The following is a 19,732-nucleotide window of genomic DNA, read 5'->3' as shown; positions in this document are numbered from 1 at the left end:
AGCTGGGTGTGGTGGCTCACACCTGTAATCCCAGCACTTTGGGAGGCTGAGGTGGGCGGATCACTTGAGGTCAGGAGTTTGAGACCAGCCTGGCCAACATGGCAAAAACCCGTCTCTACTAAAAACACAAAAAAATTAGCCAGGGGTGATGGCGGGCGCCTGTAATCCCTGCTACTCAGGAGGCTGAGGCAGGAGAATCACTTGAACCCGGGAGGTGGAGGTTGTCCAGCCTGGGCGACAGAGGGAGACTCCGTCTCAAGGAAAAAAAAAAAAATGTATCAAGGGGAAGAACCCTTTATCTAAGTGACTTAAAATGTACATCAAATAAGTGAATGACAGTTCTCTGGATTCTAACAAAGACAAGATGAAATATCCTTTGAAACAGTCCATGTTCCTCCCATTTCACAGCCTTATCAGACCAGAGGTGTAATAGAAATGTTTTTAGATTACAGAATGCTCTAGGAATCTGATGAAAGCTCTGGATGGCTCAGTTTTTTGTTTCCACATTTATGAAACTTTTAAAAAATCTGCATGGCTCCTACTTAAACAGAGACTGGGTAATCTGAGGCTAACTCTATTAAAGGCATTCGTCTGCCCTCCCAAACCTTTGTGAAATGGGAAGAACGTTCTGCAAAACGTACTCTTCTGCCCATAACCGGGTAGATACACAGAGAAAATAAAATTCTTGCCAAGTTGTAACTAAACTGTACCAAGGTAGCTCCTAGCATCAAATACACAGGGATCCTTGGAATTTGGCAATTGACATCTACAGTGTTTTTCATTTTTTATGACTTGCATATTTGCACTGTCTGAAGGGTGATGGCACTGCCCTCATCTCCCTGCCCCGTACCTGGAGGAGTCTCTGCTGCTGTCGAACTTGCGGCTGTCTGGGTCTCATGGGATCCTGAGGCAGGGGCACGGAGGGAAGGTTTGGATGTGCAGAAGTCAGCACAGCATCAATTCCCCCGCCCACCAGAGGGCTCTGCTGTAGAGCCTGATGGTTCAGTCTGGCAAAGAATAATGCAACTTGGTTCAGGCCCAAGTATAATGTCAAACTTTTAATCAGTGCTACCAGCACATGACATACACCACCCAAGAAACAATCAGTGCTCAATAATCCTTTGCACAATTCAAATAGACTAAAGCCCAGTGGTTAAAATAAAGATGTGACCACTTGAAGAAGTACAGCAAGCACATGACTTAAGGTAAAATTGTAGTCATGCAATAAATCACTTTTTAAACATTTAATAGTTTTTAATAACAAGGAATATTAATTGAGCATTTACTTTGAAGCAGGCACTGTACTAAAGATCTGAAATGTGTTACTTCATTTACTCCCCACCAGAGAGCCCTTTAAGGTCAGCAGTTTTGTTATCCCTACTTTAAAAATGAAAAAACAGAGCTAGAGGTAACTTATTAAGAAAGCAAATGGCACAGGTGGGATTTGAACCCAGAACTTTGGGGCTTTGAAGTTCAAGTCTGTGGACCATGCTATGCTGCTATTTATTATAAAAATTGTACATACAATGCACATTTTCCAAATTATTATCCAAAATATCTATTTTCTCAAATGTGTTACCATCAACCTTGCCAACTTTCCAAAGAGCAATTACTTGGAGTCGTCATGCAGACATTGATGGTAACAGATGGGAGCTGTGCTGCAATCCACTAGATTGACACGTTTTACATGATACTTCTAAGACAGTACTATCCAACAGAACTTTCTACGATGGCTGCAATGTTTTCTCTCTGCACTGTCCAATAAGATAACTACTAGCCACAAGAACTAACTACATAATTTTGGGGTCTCAGTGAATAACGAAAACACAAGGCTCCCTGATCAAAACTTAGTAAGAATTCCCACAGAGAAACTGCAGAGCATTAAACTAAGCATGAAGCCTTTTTAAACACAGGCCCTTCTAAACACAGCGCACATCACACACCATTGAAGCTAGTCCTGCTGGCCACATTTGGCTACCACTGAACACTTGAAATGTGACTAGTGTGACTGAGGAACTATATTTTTAATTTAATTTTAAATAGTCTAAATTTAAACAGCCACAGGTGGTTGGCAGCCACTACAACAGATAGTACAGTTATACACTCTAAGGGATCTAATTAAACAAGAACAGAAAAAAGTCTATCATAATCCTGTTTTGCCAAACATCTTTGAAGTGGAAAAGGTAGAAACTAAGTTATGACAAAACTCTCATGTGCATCATGCACAATTAGTATTGCAGTCATATATTTTATTGCTCCAATCAATAAACTGTAGTAAGGCATTCCTAACAATAATCAAGAGTTTTCTCTGTTAGATGTGTTCAGAGAATTTTTAAAAGAGAAGAGGAAAAAAAAGAATACTGAAGCAAACACACTATCAATTAAAGACTGTTACATTCATGTCTTGGAAGATATGAGTCAAAACTGTAAGGATCTTTAATGAAATAAACAAGATGGAACATTCTTTATGTTGAACCTCTATCTGGATACTACTAAAAACGAGATGACAGAATGCAAATTATTTGCAAATATGCAAGCTCATAAAAACAATGATAAAGTACCATGCCCTATAAGAAGCATAAGAAACCCAAGAATGTGACTGTTCACTATTGCCATCATCATTTCTACATGTATCACCTCTGAGAGCCAGTCAGGGGCTGCAGGTACGGCGAGGCCTGCTGCTGAACATAGCCACTCGGCTGCTGCTGAATCTGTCTGAGTCTTTCCATTAGCACGGGGTTGGAATGTGCAGCCGGATAGGCTCTGGAGTTATAGCTGGGAGACATGACCACACTGCCAGCCTGCTGCTGCGATGTCTGCTGCAAAGGCATCTGTGTCCCATACATTGTATAGCCCTGGGGCATGGTCTGCAGGTAGGCACAAGGGAAGAAGTCAGTGTTTCAATTTATCACCCAGCTTTCCCATCACTACGATATATGGGGCAAAAACAAACCCATGATGACTCCCCTGAAATTCACTGTTTTCAAAGGTTCTCATAACTCAAAATTTGAGGAGGACTACCCTGGATGCAGGGAATCTGGTCAGAAAAGCCACAGAATGATCTGGCTGTGTAATGATTCACCGGAAATATCAACTTAAAAAAAATGAATCCTCATTTAGTTAAACTGGCTTTTAAGATTAGCTGCTTATTTTTAGAGAAGAAAAGGCATGTTTCTATATAGAAATAATCAGGCAAGCATCTAAATCTTCAGTGCACAGATGATATCAAAGTTCAACAGATCCCAAATATTATTAATATCATTTCCGAAATTAGAAAAGCTACCCATGCTCAAATGTAAATTAAAATAATGAAATACACTTTCCCAATATGTGACTACACCTTTTCAGGTCTGATAAATGTGTGTGTAGTAACTAACCAGTTCCAAAATAACAAAAAACTATTAATACCTTAGCCAGGAATGGTGCAATTGGTAACTCTTCATTATCCTCTACTACTGGCTGGACCTAGTTTGGCACTCTACTAATAATGTGAACACTTAATTTACCTAATGAATATTAATATACAAGTACCTAGTTCTTTGTATATTGTCACCTTATGGAAAAGAGAAACCTGAAGTTCTGTTGGATCACTAGGTACAATTTATGGAACACAATGCTAATTAAGGTAGAACAACATTGCTCTTCAAATCCTCAAAGCACCACATTTTCAGGTAGTTTAATGCCTCTGACTTGGAAGACAGAGAAATGGATAATGAACTTCTAAGCAGGCAACATGAATGGATCCAGGCTGAAGGACTCAGTGCCTGTGTAGGTCAATGTGGGCTTTTCTTTCAGCTATGGACATAGATTGAATTGCCAACCCAACTAGCAATCTTGCCAACACCCCTGTGTTCCTGATTCCCAGAGGGATAGGGTGAGAGTATATGAATACAGAAATAGCAAAATTATTAGTAAAAGTAGCTCAAGGTTTGCATTATTGTGTATCAGGCACTATGTTAGTTCCATAGGTTGTTCCATAGGTTGTCCTCATACCCTTCATCTCTATTTTACAGAGAAGGAAACCAAAGCTCAGAGTAAGTAACTCACACAATGTCACACAGATAGTTAAGTTGCTAGGAACTGTGCCAAAGTCTGATTTCAAGCCCCGTTATTTTGTTATTCTACCGTGATTCCTCATTGATGCTATCTTTGAATATGACAATTTCTATTTATTTATTTATTTTGAGACAGGGTCTTGCTCTGTTGTCCAAGGCTGAAGTGCAGTGGTCCGATCACAGCTCACTGCAACCTTAACCTCCCAAGCTCAAGCCATCCTCCACTTTAGCCTCCTGTGCAGCTAGGACTATAGGTGCATGCCACCACGCCTGGCTAATTTTTTAATTTTTATTTTCTTTTGTAGAGACTGGGTCTCACTATGTTACCCAGGCTGGTCTCAAATTCCGGGGCTGAAGCAATCCTCTCACCTTGGCCTCTCAAAGTGCAGATTACAGGCATGAGCCACTCAGTCCAGCCCAAATATGACAACTTCAAAACTGAATTACATCATTATACATTATCATAAAAGAAGTAACTCTGGGATTGTTAAGTATTTCAATATCTACAATCATCAATAATAAAAGGTTTGAATTTACACTTTTAAAGGGTTTTCTAGAATGTTTTATGCTCTTTAATCAATCCTAAGACTTGTTCAACAACCCTGATAATGCTTTTTTGAAATGTCAATTATAATCTATAAGTAGAAGAAGTAATCAAGTTCTAGACCCTATAGGGAGTTGATATATTCTATTTACTTAATTTCCCACCTCCAATAAACAGCTTTGAAAATCCTGTCAGTACCTACGAAGCAAATGTGGGTACCTGTGCTTGCTGCAGCCCTGGATACTGAGGGAGCTGAGGGGAGGGCCGTGCTTGCGCAGCAAAGAGAGCAGCCTGGTCCCCCGGCTGGCCCTGGAAAACAAAGCCAAAGCAAACTCTTGATCATAACAGCAAGGGCTTGATTTGAGCTTCTGGTTAATAATCCAAATAACCCACATCTAATCTCATTACATGGATAAAGAACTCAAAAAGATTTTCAAAATGTATTAAATATTATTTCTCATCAATATCCTATGTGTGTTTAGACTGTTGAACTTATTCCTTCCAAAAAAGACTACAGATTTTCTCAATGATAACAAAGACATAAATGCAAGCCTAAGTTATCAATGGTCTGCTCAGCAGAGAGGCTGTCAGCTGGCTTCCAATACATGCCAGGGTATAAATGTACCGCTAAGTGTGAAATCTGGAACCACAGGGCTGCACTACCCAGTGTCTATACAGGGAAGAGAACATGTGGTACAGACACATGGTGGCATATAAAATTTTTATGACTTTTTAATGAAGCTTCTTCACAGTGACCTACTAATTGCCTATTTAGCCAGATATTCAAGGAATACATTTGGTACTTTCTATGACTCTAAAAATCAATGAGAATATAGTCGATAAATTTTGTAAGTTAATGGCAAACATAATTCCAACCAACTACAATGCAAAATACAACCAATTAACATCTGTTCACCAATCTTAATCTAATACATGTTTTGGCCATAAGAAAACAAATATATTCACAAAAGCAATGGTATGTGTGTTTTATGTTTTGGTGGCAGAAGTTACTTCATGGAAGCTTGCAGTAATAATCATAAAAAGAAGCCTAGTTTCCTACCACTCTGGTTTTTTTCAGGACTTACTGATTATAAAGAATAAGATTTATTGTAGGATTATTTTACTACTGTCTTTAACAGAGATTCTCATTTTAAAAAGTGCTAAATTATAGTTACATAAAGCTATTTTAATGTACTTGAAAAGTAGTGTAGGTATTTCTAGCAGGGGAAAGGGATAAATATGTAGCTTAAGAGGAAGGATATCAACGATTATTAAGAATCAATCATATTTCAGAGGCTGGGCTTCTGGTTCTTACTCTCATTTTCTCACAAGAACCCTATAGGAAAGGAGCATCATCCTCATCTTCTTCAGACAGGAAAAGCCAGGCTCAAAGAGCTTAAGCAACTTAGCAAGCTTGCCCAGCAAGACCTGGCAATGCCATGATCTAAACTCCAGGAAGTCTGACTTGAAAGCCTAGGACTCTTTCCATTATCATGAGATGCCTCCATGTGTGACATTAAGGATGAAAATACTTATTTGGTGCTTATTCTTCAAGGACATATAGCCTCTTAAAATCATCCTAATGAGAAACCAAAAGGACAATCTCTATTAAGACTTACTAATGAGATACCAAAACCAAATGCATACCTAAGACAGTTAAGCCCTTTCTCTGATCCCCACCAAAAAAATCACGGGGCCATTTACAAAACTTCAGCATCTCTCTAGGTGACTATCTATCTACGCATGAATGAAACATAAATTTTTGAGTGTACCTCTGAGGGTATATCTATACATACAAGAATCTTACTTTCAGAGAGGGCTATCATGAAGATACTCTTAGTCTCTAGCTCATTAATGTGTTAAAAAACAATTCTATCTCCATTTGCTTGAGTTAGAGAAAAATAACCCAAACTTCCTCTGTGAGAACCCATACCATGACAGTATGACCATCAGGAGCCTAAAACTGTTCTTCCCAAAGAATCCAAATGGCTCTTGATCCTCCAAACACTATGCCAAGGAATCATTACATCAACCAGATCCTTAAAGACCACTCCTGGACACTAGCATCATACAAGGTCCCTGAGACATACTGTTGTGCTTCTTTGTAGAGACAAATATACGTATATTACCATTTTTATAAAACAGAAAAATCAACTATTTATATATGAGTTAGAAACTAGGGATCGATAGCCAACACTCGTGCCCTCTTTTGGCTTTGTGGGAAACGGGATGTGATCTGCATGTGACAGCTGCATGCAGATGCATAAAGCAGATGTTTTCTAACTCTTTGCTCTTCTTTTGCTTTTATTGAAGAACTTTATGAAACACATTATGACTTACATGGTGGGGGGAGCTAGAATACTAATAAGGTATATATCTGAGCTATTGGGCAATACTCTTATTTACATATATTAGTTGAGATCATGGGAATTTAAGAAATAGGAACTGGGCAGGTGTGGTGGCTCACGCCTGTAATCTCAGCACTTTGGGAGGCCGAGGCAGGTGAATCACTTGAGTCCAGGAGTTCGAGACCAGCCTGGGCAACATGGTAAAATCCCATCTCTACAAAAAATACAAAAAATTAGCTGGATGTGCTGACACATGCCTGCAGTCTCAGCTACTTGGAAGGTTGAGGTGAGAGGACTGCTTGAGCCTGGGAGGCAGAGGTTGCAGTGAGCCAAGATTGTGCCACTGCACTCCAGCCTGGGCACCAGAGTGAGATCCTAGCTCAAAAAAAAAAAAGAAGAAATGGAAACTGAAAACTATTACTCTACATTTTAAAAAATCACAAAGCATTCAGAAAATCGTGCCATACTTTTAAAAGGAAAAAGAAATACAAACTGAAATACAGTTTTTGTATATAGTTTTATACCATGTTCAGGTACACACCCTAAAACTTTCCACTTTTATATCTAAAGGTGAACTATTTATATGTGAGCATATTATGTTCCCTCCTGACCACCAGTTTGTCTCAACATACTACTTAAGTATGGAAAATAATTCAGATATGCAATATTCTCCCTGAGAAAATCACAAACACCCCTATTTGACTAGCACTTCCCAATTTTGCCGTGCACAGCTGTTTTATCATCATGTGCTCCTAAAAAGAAAACACCCTAATCTCTCCTATCAGAATGAAATGGATTCCTACTTTGTTTTTCCCAGAATAATGTCAGGAACACATTATTTCAATTTGTAGAAACAGTTCAATTAGTTGAGAACAGAATAAATAAGTTCTTTAATAACTTGAAATATTTTACAAATGTTAAATAAGAACCACAATGTGGGAATAATCAAGGAAACTAGAGACTGAGAATTAGTAAAAAACTTTTAAATGTCGGTAGGCATGGGTTTGGCCACATTAAACCAAGAACAGACGATCTAACATGTCATCCAAACTAGGACAAGATGGGCAAGAGAGCAAAGTGACAGACCATGCCTGGCAAATCAGGACATCTGGTCACCTTAGTTATCTGTTAATTTCTGAAAATTTTTCAAGCTTTATTTTTAATTAGTGCCTAGCACATATAGTAAGTGCTCAGTAAATATCTGTTCAGAATAACTAAGATCTAATTTAGTTTATCTGTTAACCAAGAAATCCAGAGGCAAATTAGGATTTATATTTGAGCATCAATTACTTTACCAAGTGCTTTCTAATTGCCTCACAGTTGTCAGCACCATCTCTTGAAAACTCAAATTTAATGTTTAGCATCTATCATTCTACTGATCGCTTCTTTCTGCCAGCATTAGTATCTGAAGAGTAACTTAATTTCTCCCTATTTATTCTGCTCAACCAAAACAATTGAGGCCACTTCAACTTCCTATTTTTTAATGCATGGAGAGAACTGTCTGGGAACATGATTTGTTTGTTTTTGTTTATGTGAAACACAAAGTGAGACAGCATCTCACTTTGTTGCCAAGGCTGGAGTGCAGTGGCAAGATCATACTTCACTGTGGCCTCAAATTCCTGGACTCAAGAGATCCTCCAACCTTGGCCTCCTAAAGTGTTGGGATTACAGGTATGAGCCACTGCATCCAGCCTGCAGGAAGATGGTTTTTGGTGGCATATTTGTGTCTAGCCAGGTGCTATGTGACTTTAAACATATCACTAAGAGAGAACAAGATATTTGTTCCCTGCTCAAGCTTCTATGGCTCAGATACCTGACTTGTATGTGCAAAGGGAATGATCTACAGAGAACTGGGACTGTCTAATAATTATATAAGCCCATCTCTACATTGCTACCTGAAGTAAATTCCTACACATGGTCTCTTTACTTCATTTTTATGCACTTTGCTTTGGGCTTACCTCTATAAACAAAATATAACATTAAATAAATATGTACTTTCTAAAATTTTTAAAAAATTTCTAAAGAAGCTGTGCTGTTCGATATTGACCTATCTTCCTAACCTTTATAAGAAGAGTTCTCTCTCTTACTGGTATATTTTTTAATTAGACAGAAGTATGTGAGCTCAGAGAGATGTTGACTCAAAGGCTTTTGGCATAATTTGAAATGAATGCATCCGATAAGTTTTAAATTTTTGATAAATGATCCTCAAACATAATTTTCATTCTTCTGTGTCTTAATCTGATCTGTATTAGCAACTACACCCTCAATCAAATGAGAAAATGTGACGATCTCCTTTTCACGCAGGACTGGTTATACCTCCAATTAGCAATCAGTAAGGATTATAATCAGAGCATTTCAGAATCAGGAGTTTCCTATCCACTCAATTTACTAGTAATGATTCAAAGCCTTATTTAGTAATTTTTCAGTAGTGTTTAAGGGTTACAAGTAGAGAGACAAGTTATATCTATGAAAACCACAGCCAGATTTTGTGACTTGGATTCTGGAAATACTGATTTGGAAAAAAGTAATAAAAGGCACATAACAAAAATCAGTGGGTAATGTTTTACGAGTCACCTAGCAGAAAGGGTTTTATTTATAACTCCTAGTTTGGAAGTTACTGAGTGCTTTAGGCTAAAACAACACATGGTATGAACTAGAAGTTGTGGTCATCACATCATACTGGTTTATTTCAACTGCAGACAACAGAGAGAGGAAACTCTAAATTATAAGAGGTCTTGTTGGCTAGTTATGCTTGATACTTTTAAAAGTTTTCACCTCAAATACAACTTGGTTGAGAATCAATGAATAGTAACTAACTGCTAGAATAGTCTGATTCATTCTAAAACAAACACATCCCATACAGTAATGAACCTTTATGATATTAGCATATCCATAAATTATAAGAACTGATTGAGTATATACTCATTAACTTCCTAAGAAAGCAGAATATTATAGAAAAATAAGAGTGGTAAAATGGATAGCAAAAATACACATTTTCATTACTTTGAATTAATATAGAAATCATGGAACCTTCTTTTGACTTTAAATACTTATAAATAAAATAGCTGTCAATAAAAACATTTTAAAAAAAGCCAGTGATTGATGCAAATTGTTTTCTATCTGAATTACATTATCATCTGAATAATAAACAATGCCCCATAGCAAACATAAGCTGTCTCCAAAACATTTTTGAACTTCATAGTTTAAGTTTTTCAATAAAATCCTCATCTGCCCCCTGAATACCATAAAGTGTCAAGAAAAACTGAGTATTTTCAGAAAAGTTTCCAAGCTTTCCTTTGCTGAAATAACTATTGGAGAAAATGCCTATACAACAAGTATTAAATAACCGAAATATTTTCAAAGTTTGAATATGCAGTTAAGGATATTTTTATCAATGTATAGATAATGTTACCCATTAAATTGGCAGTGAAACAAGTTAACTTACAGTCACATCTGAGATGTGTGCTCTTTTTTATTCTAATGCTTCTCGGGTTTATGCTGTGGGTTGGCTACCTAATACAGAAACCTATAAGTAATTTAATGTAAAACATGCATTCTTAGCTAGCCCAGGCAAAGCAGCAGAGATGAAGTCTTATGACATGCATGCACAAGACCTATGCTCAAAAAAAAATCTTCTCCATACTGGAAAGAAAATAGAGATGATGTGTTCCATTGAGATTTTGGGAATAGGCAGTGAGTGGGATGTGATGACAGGGTAAGTTTCATAACCACAGTTTTCATTATCTTGCATTGGCCTATGAATCAGCATGCCATGCGTTCCTCTACTAATGATATAAATTACCATAGAGAGAAGCAAGAGCTCAGGAATAGACAGGTTCAAAACTGGGACTGAGATGAAGGTGCATGAACTGGTCTATGTTCCCAAGCCCAGGCCATGAATGTCTATTGGTTTCTATACCATACATGTATATGATGGAAATCATGAGGCGATCAAAGGGGTGCACTTTCAGAAAAAAACTTCCATTAAATTAAACATGGTCAATGCATTCATGATTCTGTGTTACAGTCTCAAACATAAACCGAGTGAGTTACAGTGAAATGAAGACTATAATTATTACCAGCTACAGAAAAACCTGCTTCTCATTTTGACGTTCAAAGGGCAATGCTATAAAAATTTATTTAAAAAAAAAAAAAAAAAGAAAAGAAAAGAAAGAAAAAGGAAGGAATGACAGCAGGGGTGTTACCATTATGTTGTCAAAGTCTTCCAGAAGGGAGACAGCAGAGTTACAGAAGTCCTACAGAAAGGGGACAGCAAGAAAACGGCAGACAATACAGATAAGATTTTTTAGCCTAATGACGTGGGTAGCCAAAATACATATGAACTATTTCATTTAAAACAATGTTGCAGGAAGTCAAGACTTAAAAACATAGGCCCTATAAGGGTCTTATTAATTCATATGTCAAACATCCTCACTACAGACTGCAACACTGATAAACAATATGGTGATTTTCATGTACTAGAATAGCACAACATGGAGGTTAAATGGTGACATAAAAGAAGTAGAGGAGATATCAGACACCGAAACGTGCTGCAACTAAGGGGCTTAGGAACCCCCATGTGACCAACAAGGGGCTAGGGTCCTTCCCGCCCTAGGGCCAGTGGGGGAGCTCAGGACATGTGGGTCACATTAAGCAGACAAGACATTAAGTAAACAAGTCAGCAGGCCATATGTTCTTGAAGGATGTAATTAGCTCCATCCCCAGTAAATCCAAGTAAGAAGAGATCATCAGGTTAACCACACATTCAACCAATCACAGTAGACAACAAATATTTATAGTGCCACCATTGTTTGCACACTAAGAGGGAATCTGATTTAGGAAAAGTCAACTGAATACCTGGGGAAAATTGCTATTTCTCAACTAAATGAGTCCCTTTCTAAACCATTTATATATTCAAATTCCAAAGGATATATTACTGAGATGTTAAAAATTTCCCTGAGCTCACTGAGTTCTGGAGATAGAGATGAAGCAAAGGATTTCACCAATAACAGAAAAAGCATTTCACTATACTGAGGATTAGAAAGCATAGGAAGAATTTCCCAGGCAAATAATACCTATTCTCACCATTTTACATATAGGTACATAATTCATTGCATTTGTACATTGGTCTTTAGATCCAGCTGCCACGCTTGTATTGGTGATTCATTTCCTCACCCCTCCATCCAATCTTCTGCCCTCTCTCATAAAAATCAAGTTGCAAACACTATCTCCGAGCTCATTATATTTGCCTAATCACAATTTTAGCAAATAAAATCAGCACCTCCCTCATCATTCAAATAAACAGAGAAATACCAGATATAAGTAATAAGCGAAGCACCCACTTCCCTGGACATGCTTTCTACCCAAAAACCAAAATAACAGGGTTTAGGACATAATTACCAGGACAGTGGTTTTCTTCTCCTAAGTTCATTTTTGTCATTGAAATGTATATTAATTACACCCTCTGAATAAACACATTAGTTATCAATACTCAAAATATGTTTCAACAAGACTATTTTGCCTACCTTTAACAAATGAGACTATAATTTGAAATATGCTCTATTTATATGATCAGGAAATTTACAAAAGGGAAAACCTGAATAGCTAGCAAAGTTATAAAAAATGGTTAAACTCACAGGTAATCAGGACAATGCAAATTAAGATGTCATAATATAATACCATTTCACCTGCTCTGATTGAGAAAAATAAGGTCTGACAATACCAAGCATTGGTGGGAATATGGAGAAAGAAAAATGCTCATATACTATTCTAAGAGGAATCACCACCACTTTCAAAATAAATCAGCATTTCCATGTTCAGGTACACACCCTAAAACTTTCCACATGTATAGAAGAAATGCAAAAGAATGTTTACTCTAACAGTTAACAGTAAAAAAAAAAAAAAAAACTGAATAAATTAAATGACCATCAACTGAATGAATAAATAACATATTAATATTCATAATGAAATAACATCCAACAGGATAAATGAATGACTATAACATGAAGCAAAGTAGAAATAATTAAAATGTTAGCTACAAAAAAGCTGCAAAATACTATAACACGTGTGAGAACATTTACATAACATTTCAAATCTACAAACACTGTACAATGTTTATGCTGATGGATGCAAATGTATATATTAAAAGTATAAAAACATGCATAAGAAAGTAAAACACTAAATTCATGATGGGGATTCCCACTTTAGAAGAAGGGAGGGAAATGATGATACAAGGAGACTCATCCACATCTGTAATGTTTTGTTTAAAAAATAATCTACAGCATTATGGAAGAATATTATTTAATAAAGCTAGTAAGTGCATTAGTGATTATTACATTATTTTCTATTCTTGTCTCTATGCTTCAAATATGTATACCATTAAAGAGTGAGTGGGAGGGATAGAGAAAATAAACATATTCCAAGGTGATACCATTTCCTTAGGGTGGGAGATCAATTACCGAACAAAGGGTAATTGCTCAACTTAAATGGTAATCCAAGAGCATGTTCTCATGAAGTCACAGATTCATTTTTGCCAAGGAGCTAACAGCTCTGGGAGGTTCTGACTCAGTCATCCTTCCTTCTTTAAATTACCTATTTCCTTGATTTGGATACACAAATGATGGGACCTGCTCCACGGTGGATAATCTAACCTCTTTACAAGTCGCTACATGTACTAGCTATAACTGGGCACACATTTCTGTCCTCCGAAAGGAATCTTCCTCTTTTCTGTCCTGAAAAATCCTTATGATTAATGATCTGTATGGAGCCTATAACCAAGTGCATTTTTGAACCAATTTGTCTGAATCTATTCAAGCTAAACATATCTTCTGTCTATCCTTCTTTGGACTCTTGAAAATATGCTGTCTGCAATTATTACAAAGAACAATAAAAGAATTTACTATACTGAAAGGAAAAGTCAGGATAAAGAAACACCATAAATCAAGGCATAAAGTTCTTTTCCTGGGTCAAAACTTTAGATTGCTTCTGCAAGCCTCGTCCCTAGATGTTGATATTGTGAGAGGTATGAAAGTTCCTTAAGGCCTGGCGCAGCGGCTCACGCCTATAATCCCAGCACTATAGGATGTCGAGACAGGCGGATCACCTGAGGTCAGGAGTTCGAGACCAGCCTGGCCAACGTGGTAAAACACTGTCTCTATTACAAATACAAAAATCAGCCAGGCGTGGTGGTGCATGCCTGTAGTCCCAGCTACTCGGGAGGCTGAGGCAGGAGAATCGCTTGAACCTGGGAAGCAGAGGTTGCAGTGAGCGGAGATTAGGCCACTGCACTCCAGCCTGGGCGACAAAGGGAGACCCTGTCTCAAGAAAAAAAAAAAAAAAAAAAAAAGAAAGTTCCTTTAGATTCCTTCTGCAAGCTCCTTCCCTAGATGATTGATATGGTGAGAGGGATGGTGAGGTGAGATGAAAAAAAGTTCCTGTTGTCAAAAGAAAAATACCGAGTATAAGAAAGGAATGAGTGGAAAATAATTAAAGCAGTGTTTTGCATTATAACCAATATTCTATATTCTGTGATAGTTCTAACAGAATATGTGAAAAATATAATACAGTGATACTTTTAACAATGAGATTGGAATGAGTCTCTCAAGTATCACAGTATTTAAAGAACAAAAACACACCACTCTAAGAAGCTAAAATGACAATCAGGATGACAAAACAACATTCCTTTTTATCAGTTTGTTCTATTGGTAACCGCTAAGCAAATGAGAATCAAACCAATCCTATTAATGGCAATTTATGTAATTATACAAGCAAACCATTTGATATGCTTTTATTTTAAAGCTTAACATATTTAAGAAAACAATATTATTATGGGAAATGAATTTCTTTTGAAATAACAAACCATAAAAATACTAATAAGCAGCAACGATAAGTATGACAGCTAACACTTTTTGAGCACTTACTATGAGCCATCCACTGTTCTAAGGGCTGTTTTACACATACTTAATCATTAACTTCACAACTACCCTGTAAAGGAAGTACAGTATAGTATTAGCTCCATTTTATACATGGGACTCTGAAGCACAGAAAGATAGTGTAACCATTGGACTGAGTCCCATCTAAATACAGGACATTGAGTAAGAAATAGAAATAGTTTTTTTTTTTTCCAGTAGTCGCCACTTCTCTGCGGTTTCACTTCCCACAGTTTCAGTTACCTGCAGAAAACCGCAGTCCGAAAACAGGTGAGCACAGCACAGTAAGGGATTTTGAAAAAGACGACATTTACACGTTTGTTACAGTATAAATGTTCTATTTTACTATTAGTAAGATATTGTTAATATCTTACTGAGCCTAATTTATAAATTAAACTTTATCATATAGGTACCTATACATAGGAAAAAACATGGTCCATATCAGGTTTGGTCCTCTGTGGTTTCAGCAACCACTAAAGGTCTTACAACGTATTCCCTGTGCAGAGTGATGAGACTACTGTATTTTCCTAGATGAAGACTGCAACCAAGAAGAATGAAAACAGGTTTCTTGCCAAAACATCTTTCTGCATGTCCATATGCACTAAAGCTATAGGAAAATATACTCAACTATAACAATTATTACATCAAATAATCTCATTAAAATACTTAACTATATCCATGCTATTCAGCACTTGTTGTCTAGGTACTGTGTTAAACACTGTCTTAACACATCCCTGAGGAAATATAAGACAATCCATGACAGAATATTCCATGACTGACTGAAGCTCATGTACAATCTCTGCGGTGGAACTAGAGGGTTATTTTATGGAATTCTAGTTTTCATTGTGTATCACTGAAGGCTGGATGGTTTCTGCATATGCCAACTTCCCCCACTAGACAGAAGGAGGATAAGGGGATTCTGTGAGGTCTTAGATATATCCTGAGTTCAGGAATTTATGTTTACCTTTCCCATTTAGGTTTCCAAAACAACCGTGGCAGACGTCACTAGAAGGGTCAGTTTCTGGAAGCACTGGGAGGGAAAGCTATGAGAAGGGTGTGTGGATAAAAATCAGAGTGCTGAGGATTAAGGCTACTAAGAAACTTTAGGCTCCTGGAAGCAACTGTTCAAATCTTACATTATTCATTTGATACACCGCTCACAGATTGTACCGTGTGCTTAGCAGATGAAAGGATAATACAAAATAGTGTACAGCCCAGTGTCTGACCTCATAAGAAAAGGGGGTAATCAGTGGGTTACTAGAAAACTGTCGTAGGAAGCAGTCACATCCAAAACCTGGAGAAACTCATCAGCTTGTAAAAGCATCTGCTGAATTCCAAAATCAGTTTTGAAGGTTAATATAAATGGAAATTCTCTAATATGTTTGTTATGTTTAAGAAAATGGACCTCTGGAATAAAAATGTATCTACTTACTTTTCTCTACAAGAAGCCAAAAAATGAAAAAATAACTATATTATTAGTCCTTATATAGCTAGAGAAATTCAAATCATATGTGGGTGAGTAACCTGAGAAAATCTTCCTGCCATAGCATGAAATGGTCAGTACTTACTAGAAAAGCAAATTGTGCCCAGCAACATATATTAAAACAATTGATCAATATTGCTTATATTCCATATAATTGTCTTTAGATTTTGAAGGATTATCACAAGAATTTTTTTCTGCTATAACACCATATTTAGCTAAATTCCAGTTATATTAATAGCTTATACATGATCTATTAAGAGAGAGGAAAGGCACTAACATTTCCTCAGAACCTCCTAAGTACAGCTGCCATGACGGATGCTACATGCAAATCTCATTAGCTCAATGTACTACAGGATCACTGTACATTGTGACTGCATAATGTATGCATTTCTCTTCCTTTAAGAATACTATTTTCCTCAATTATCTAACACTTGAAGAATGATAAGAGAGAAAAAGACATATCCTATTTGTGAAAGCCCTTCAGAGACTCCATAGTTAAGTTTCAACTGTTAAAAACAATATGAAGTGAGTTTGAGATGAAGAGGTGAATATTGTACAATCACTGTTATGAAGTAGAGCTTTTACTATTTGAAAATGGCATTTCTGGTCTTAAAAGTTTAAAAAGAGAAGAATAAAGAAAAAAAAATCCAACATTGTAATGGAGTTAGCACAAAAGAATCAGAAAAAGAATGAAATAACAATTAATTCCCATTGGTACAAGCAGTACAACTGTAGGTGGTACAAAAAGATACAGCCAGGTATTTTTGGTAGCAGAAAGAAAAGTAATGGTGTCATCCAGGTACACTTCCCCAAATATGCAAGGATATCTTTGATTACATGTAGATTATTCAATTAAATGCTTTAAAAAAATTTCTAGCTGAAATCGTTTGTCATGGCTTATATCAGGAAGTGAACCTTTTAAAAACAGGTATATTTACCCATAAATGGCCCAGTGGGCTTTCCCCCAGTGCTAGGAACAATTTAACAGTATTTCAAAGTTAACTTGGCAGTAACAGTTTGAAAGTGGGCTATAAATAAGAAAAACTATGCCTTGTGATAAAAAGGTAGATATGAAAAAATGAATTAAAGTGGCAAGTTTTACATTATTCCATTTATTATTTTATTTATTTTTCTTGAGATGGAATCTCACTCTGTTGCCCAGGCTGGAGTGCAGTGGCGTGATCTCGGCTCACTGCAAACTCCACCTCCCAGGTTCAAGTGATTCTCCTGCCTCAGCCTCCCAAGTAGCTGGGATTACAGGCATGCTCCACCATGCCTAATTTTTGTATTTAGTAGAGACAGAGTTTCACCATGTTGGCCAGGCTGATCTCGAACTCCTGACCTCAAGTGATCCACCTGCCTCAGCCTCCCAAAGTGCTGGGATTAGAGGCGCAAGCCACCACGCCTGGCCGTAGGTGTTACTACTTTGAAAGAGGGCTAAATTCATTCTAGTGGGATGATTTTTCAACTTCTAGTGAAGTTTTTTAACTCAAAAATGATTTGAAGCAATAGTATAACTCTATTTTTGCTGATTCCCAAAAAGAGCTAAAAATCCCAATGAGGTTTTAAATGGCTCTAAACATGTTGCTTATTTAGGCAAATTAAATAATTTTTTCATATTTTAATCAAATGTTCATCATTTATGTGCAAGCAGCAGCTTAGGCCCATGTTTTCTGACACTCAGGGAGCTAAAGCAATTGTTAGAGGTCAGGGAGAGACAAGCACGTGGTGATAACTGTTGCTTGCGTCATCATACAGTTCAATTAGTTTCTTCTCTCTTGTTGTTATAATGACTAAACTTGTCATCACCATCCACCAAAATCATCACTAAGTAGCCCAAATGCAGGGAGTGCTGTAAATTACACAATGGAGATATGCCTAGAAAGTTATCCAAAAGACAAAGAATATTTTTTAAAGCATTTGAATTTCTTGCTATGTTGAAAGTATTATGGTTATTCTCAGAGCAGGATGTACCTGTAGATTCACTATTTCCATGTGATGATCACAAAGGTACCTAACTCAAAAAGTTACCCTGGTATCTTAAGATAGCTAATACATCTTAAGTGCTTAGAAATGTTTTGGCATATAGTAAGTGCTCTATTAGTGTTAGCTATTATTATCAAAACAGTGCATGACCATTTTAGAAAAGCTAGAAAATACAAGTATACAGAAACTAGAAAAAGAAATCCCCATTCTCACTTCACACTTTATTTTAATGTACAGACGCATAGGTTTTTCATGAGTTTGTACTAAGTGCTGACGTTTTCTTAAACATGGATCACTGTCTTCTATGAAGAACATTGGGTTATAGGCCACAAAAATAGAAATATAAATCAAAAATTAAATTGAATGTGTCCAGATCCTGACTGTTGTTTATAATTTATCTGCTCTAGACCTTATTAAATATACACTAGAAACAAAAATTAAAGGCAGGGCACTATCAGAGAAAACCTAAGAAACATCAGGGCTTCAGAGACATAACCTCACAGTAATAAGTCTAAAAATAATACATGAAACAAGAGCTGAAAGTAGTACAGAATACGGTGGTAATTATAATAGAAAAATGAGTGTTCAGAGAAGGTCACCTCAAGGATAAAGGCCTGCTTCTTCGAATTGACCTAAAAGTCATCAGCCCTTCTTTTTGTTTTGAGGTATACTTTTAATAAACCTAAGACATATCAAATTCTTATTTGAGCAATGATACAATGGAGGAAAAGTATTTACAAGCCTGCAACAGAGAGATAGACCTGCACTCACACAAGTATACAGGGATATGCATACAGAAAGAATATGCCACATACCCCAAACTTATCCCAAGCTAGCAGAGGTAATAAAATGCAAAGGACTCCGTTGCTGGGGTCTGGACAAACCTGTTGGAAAGGCCGAGTCTGGGCTTGCCTGAGAAGCCGCTGTTGCTGCTGCTGCTGCAGAAGCTTCATCTGTATCAACTGCTGCTGCGATGTGATTGCATGAAGAGAAGGCGGCTGCATCATGGCGCCCGAGCGCCGCTGTAGCATGTTTGACAGAGCTTGTTTGGTGTTGGTTGGGACAAAGGAGCCTGCAGGGTCCAATCTGGAGCCACCTACAAAAGCAACCAAAAGGAAACACTTTCTAACTACGTTAATGCAACAGGTCTTATTTATCAAAACACAGAAATTTCACCTTCTAAGTCTCACTTTATGAACAAAGTAGAAAAAAATGCACTGTCCCACCTGCCACAAATATTATAGACCTGTTGAGCTGCACAATTTACAAAAGATGGGGGGAGTGATGTAGAAGTGAATTATACTACTTTGATATAACTTCATGGAGGTCTTCAGTTCATAAATTGAAATGCGTAGAACATACAGTTGTTGGCATAATTTCATAATTAC

General features: G+C 37.0%; 1 protein-coding gene across 4 annotated transcripts in view; it reads right to left on the bottom strand.

Annotated features, from left to right (window-relative positions):
- Positions 1–19,732, bottom strand: part of MED12L (mediator complex subunit 12L) — a 338,115-nt gene that overhangs the window by 21,791 nt on the left and 296,592 nt on the right. Inside the window, exons 39-43 of one of the 4 annotated variants that reach the window (XM_032173854.2) lie at positions 19,229–19,440; positions 11,153–11,203; positions 4,819–4,908; positions 2,638–2,867; positions 851–1,007 (exon numbers count right to left, since the gene is read on the bottom strand). In XM_032173854.2, coding sequence (XP_032029745.1) covers positions 851–1,007; positions 2,638–2,867; positions 4,819–4,908; positions 11,153–11,203; positions 19,229–19,440 — 740 coding nt within the window. The remainder of the gene's footprint in view (positions 1–850; positions 1,008–2,637; positions 2,868–4,818; positions 4,909–11,152; positions 11,204–19,228; positions 19,441–19,732) is intronic. The other 3 variants (XM_058427086.1, XM_058427087.1, XM_032173859.2) reach the window with 3 other exon arrangements.

The sequence above is a fragment of the Hylobates moloch genome, unplaced genomic scaffold, assembly GCF_009828535.3.
Source record: "Hylobates moloch isolate HMO894 unplaced genomic scaffold, HMol_V3 SCAFFOLD_13, whole genome shotgun sequence".
In the NCBI taxonomy this organism is placed as follows: Eukaryota; Metazoa; Chordata; class Mammalia; order Primates; family Hylobatidae; genus Hylobates; species Hylobates moloch.
This window is presented reverse-complemented; position numbering and strand designations above follow the sequence as displayed.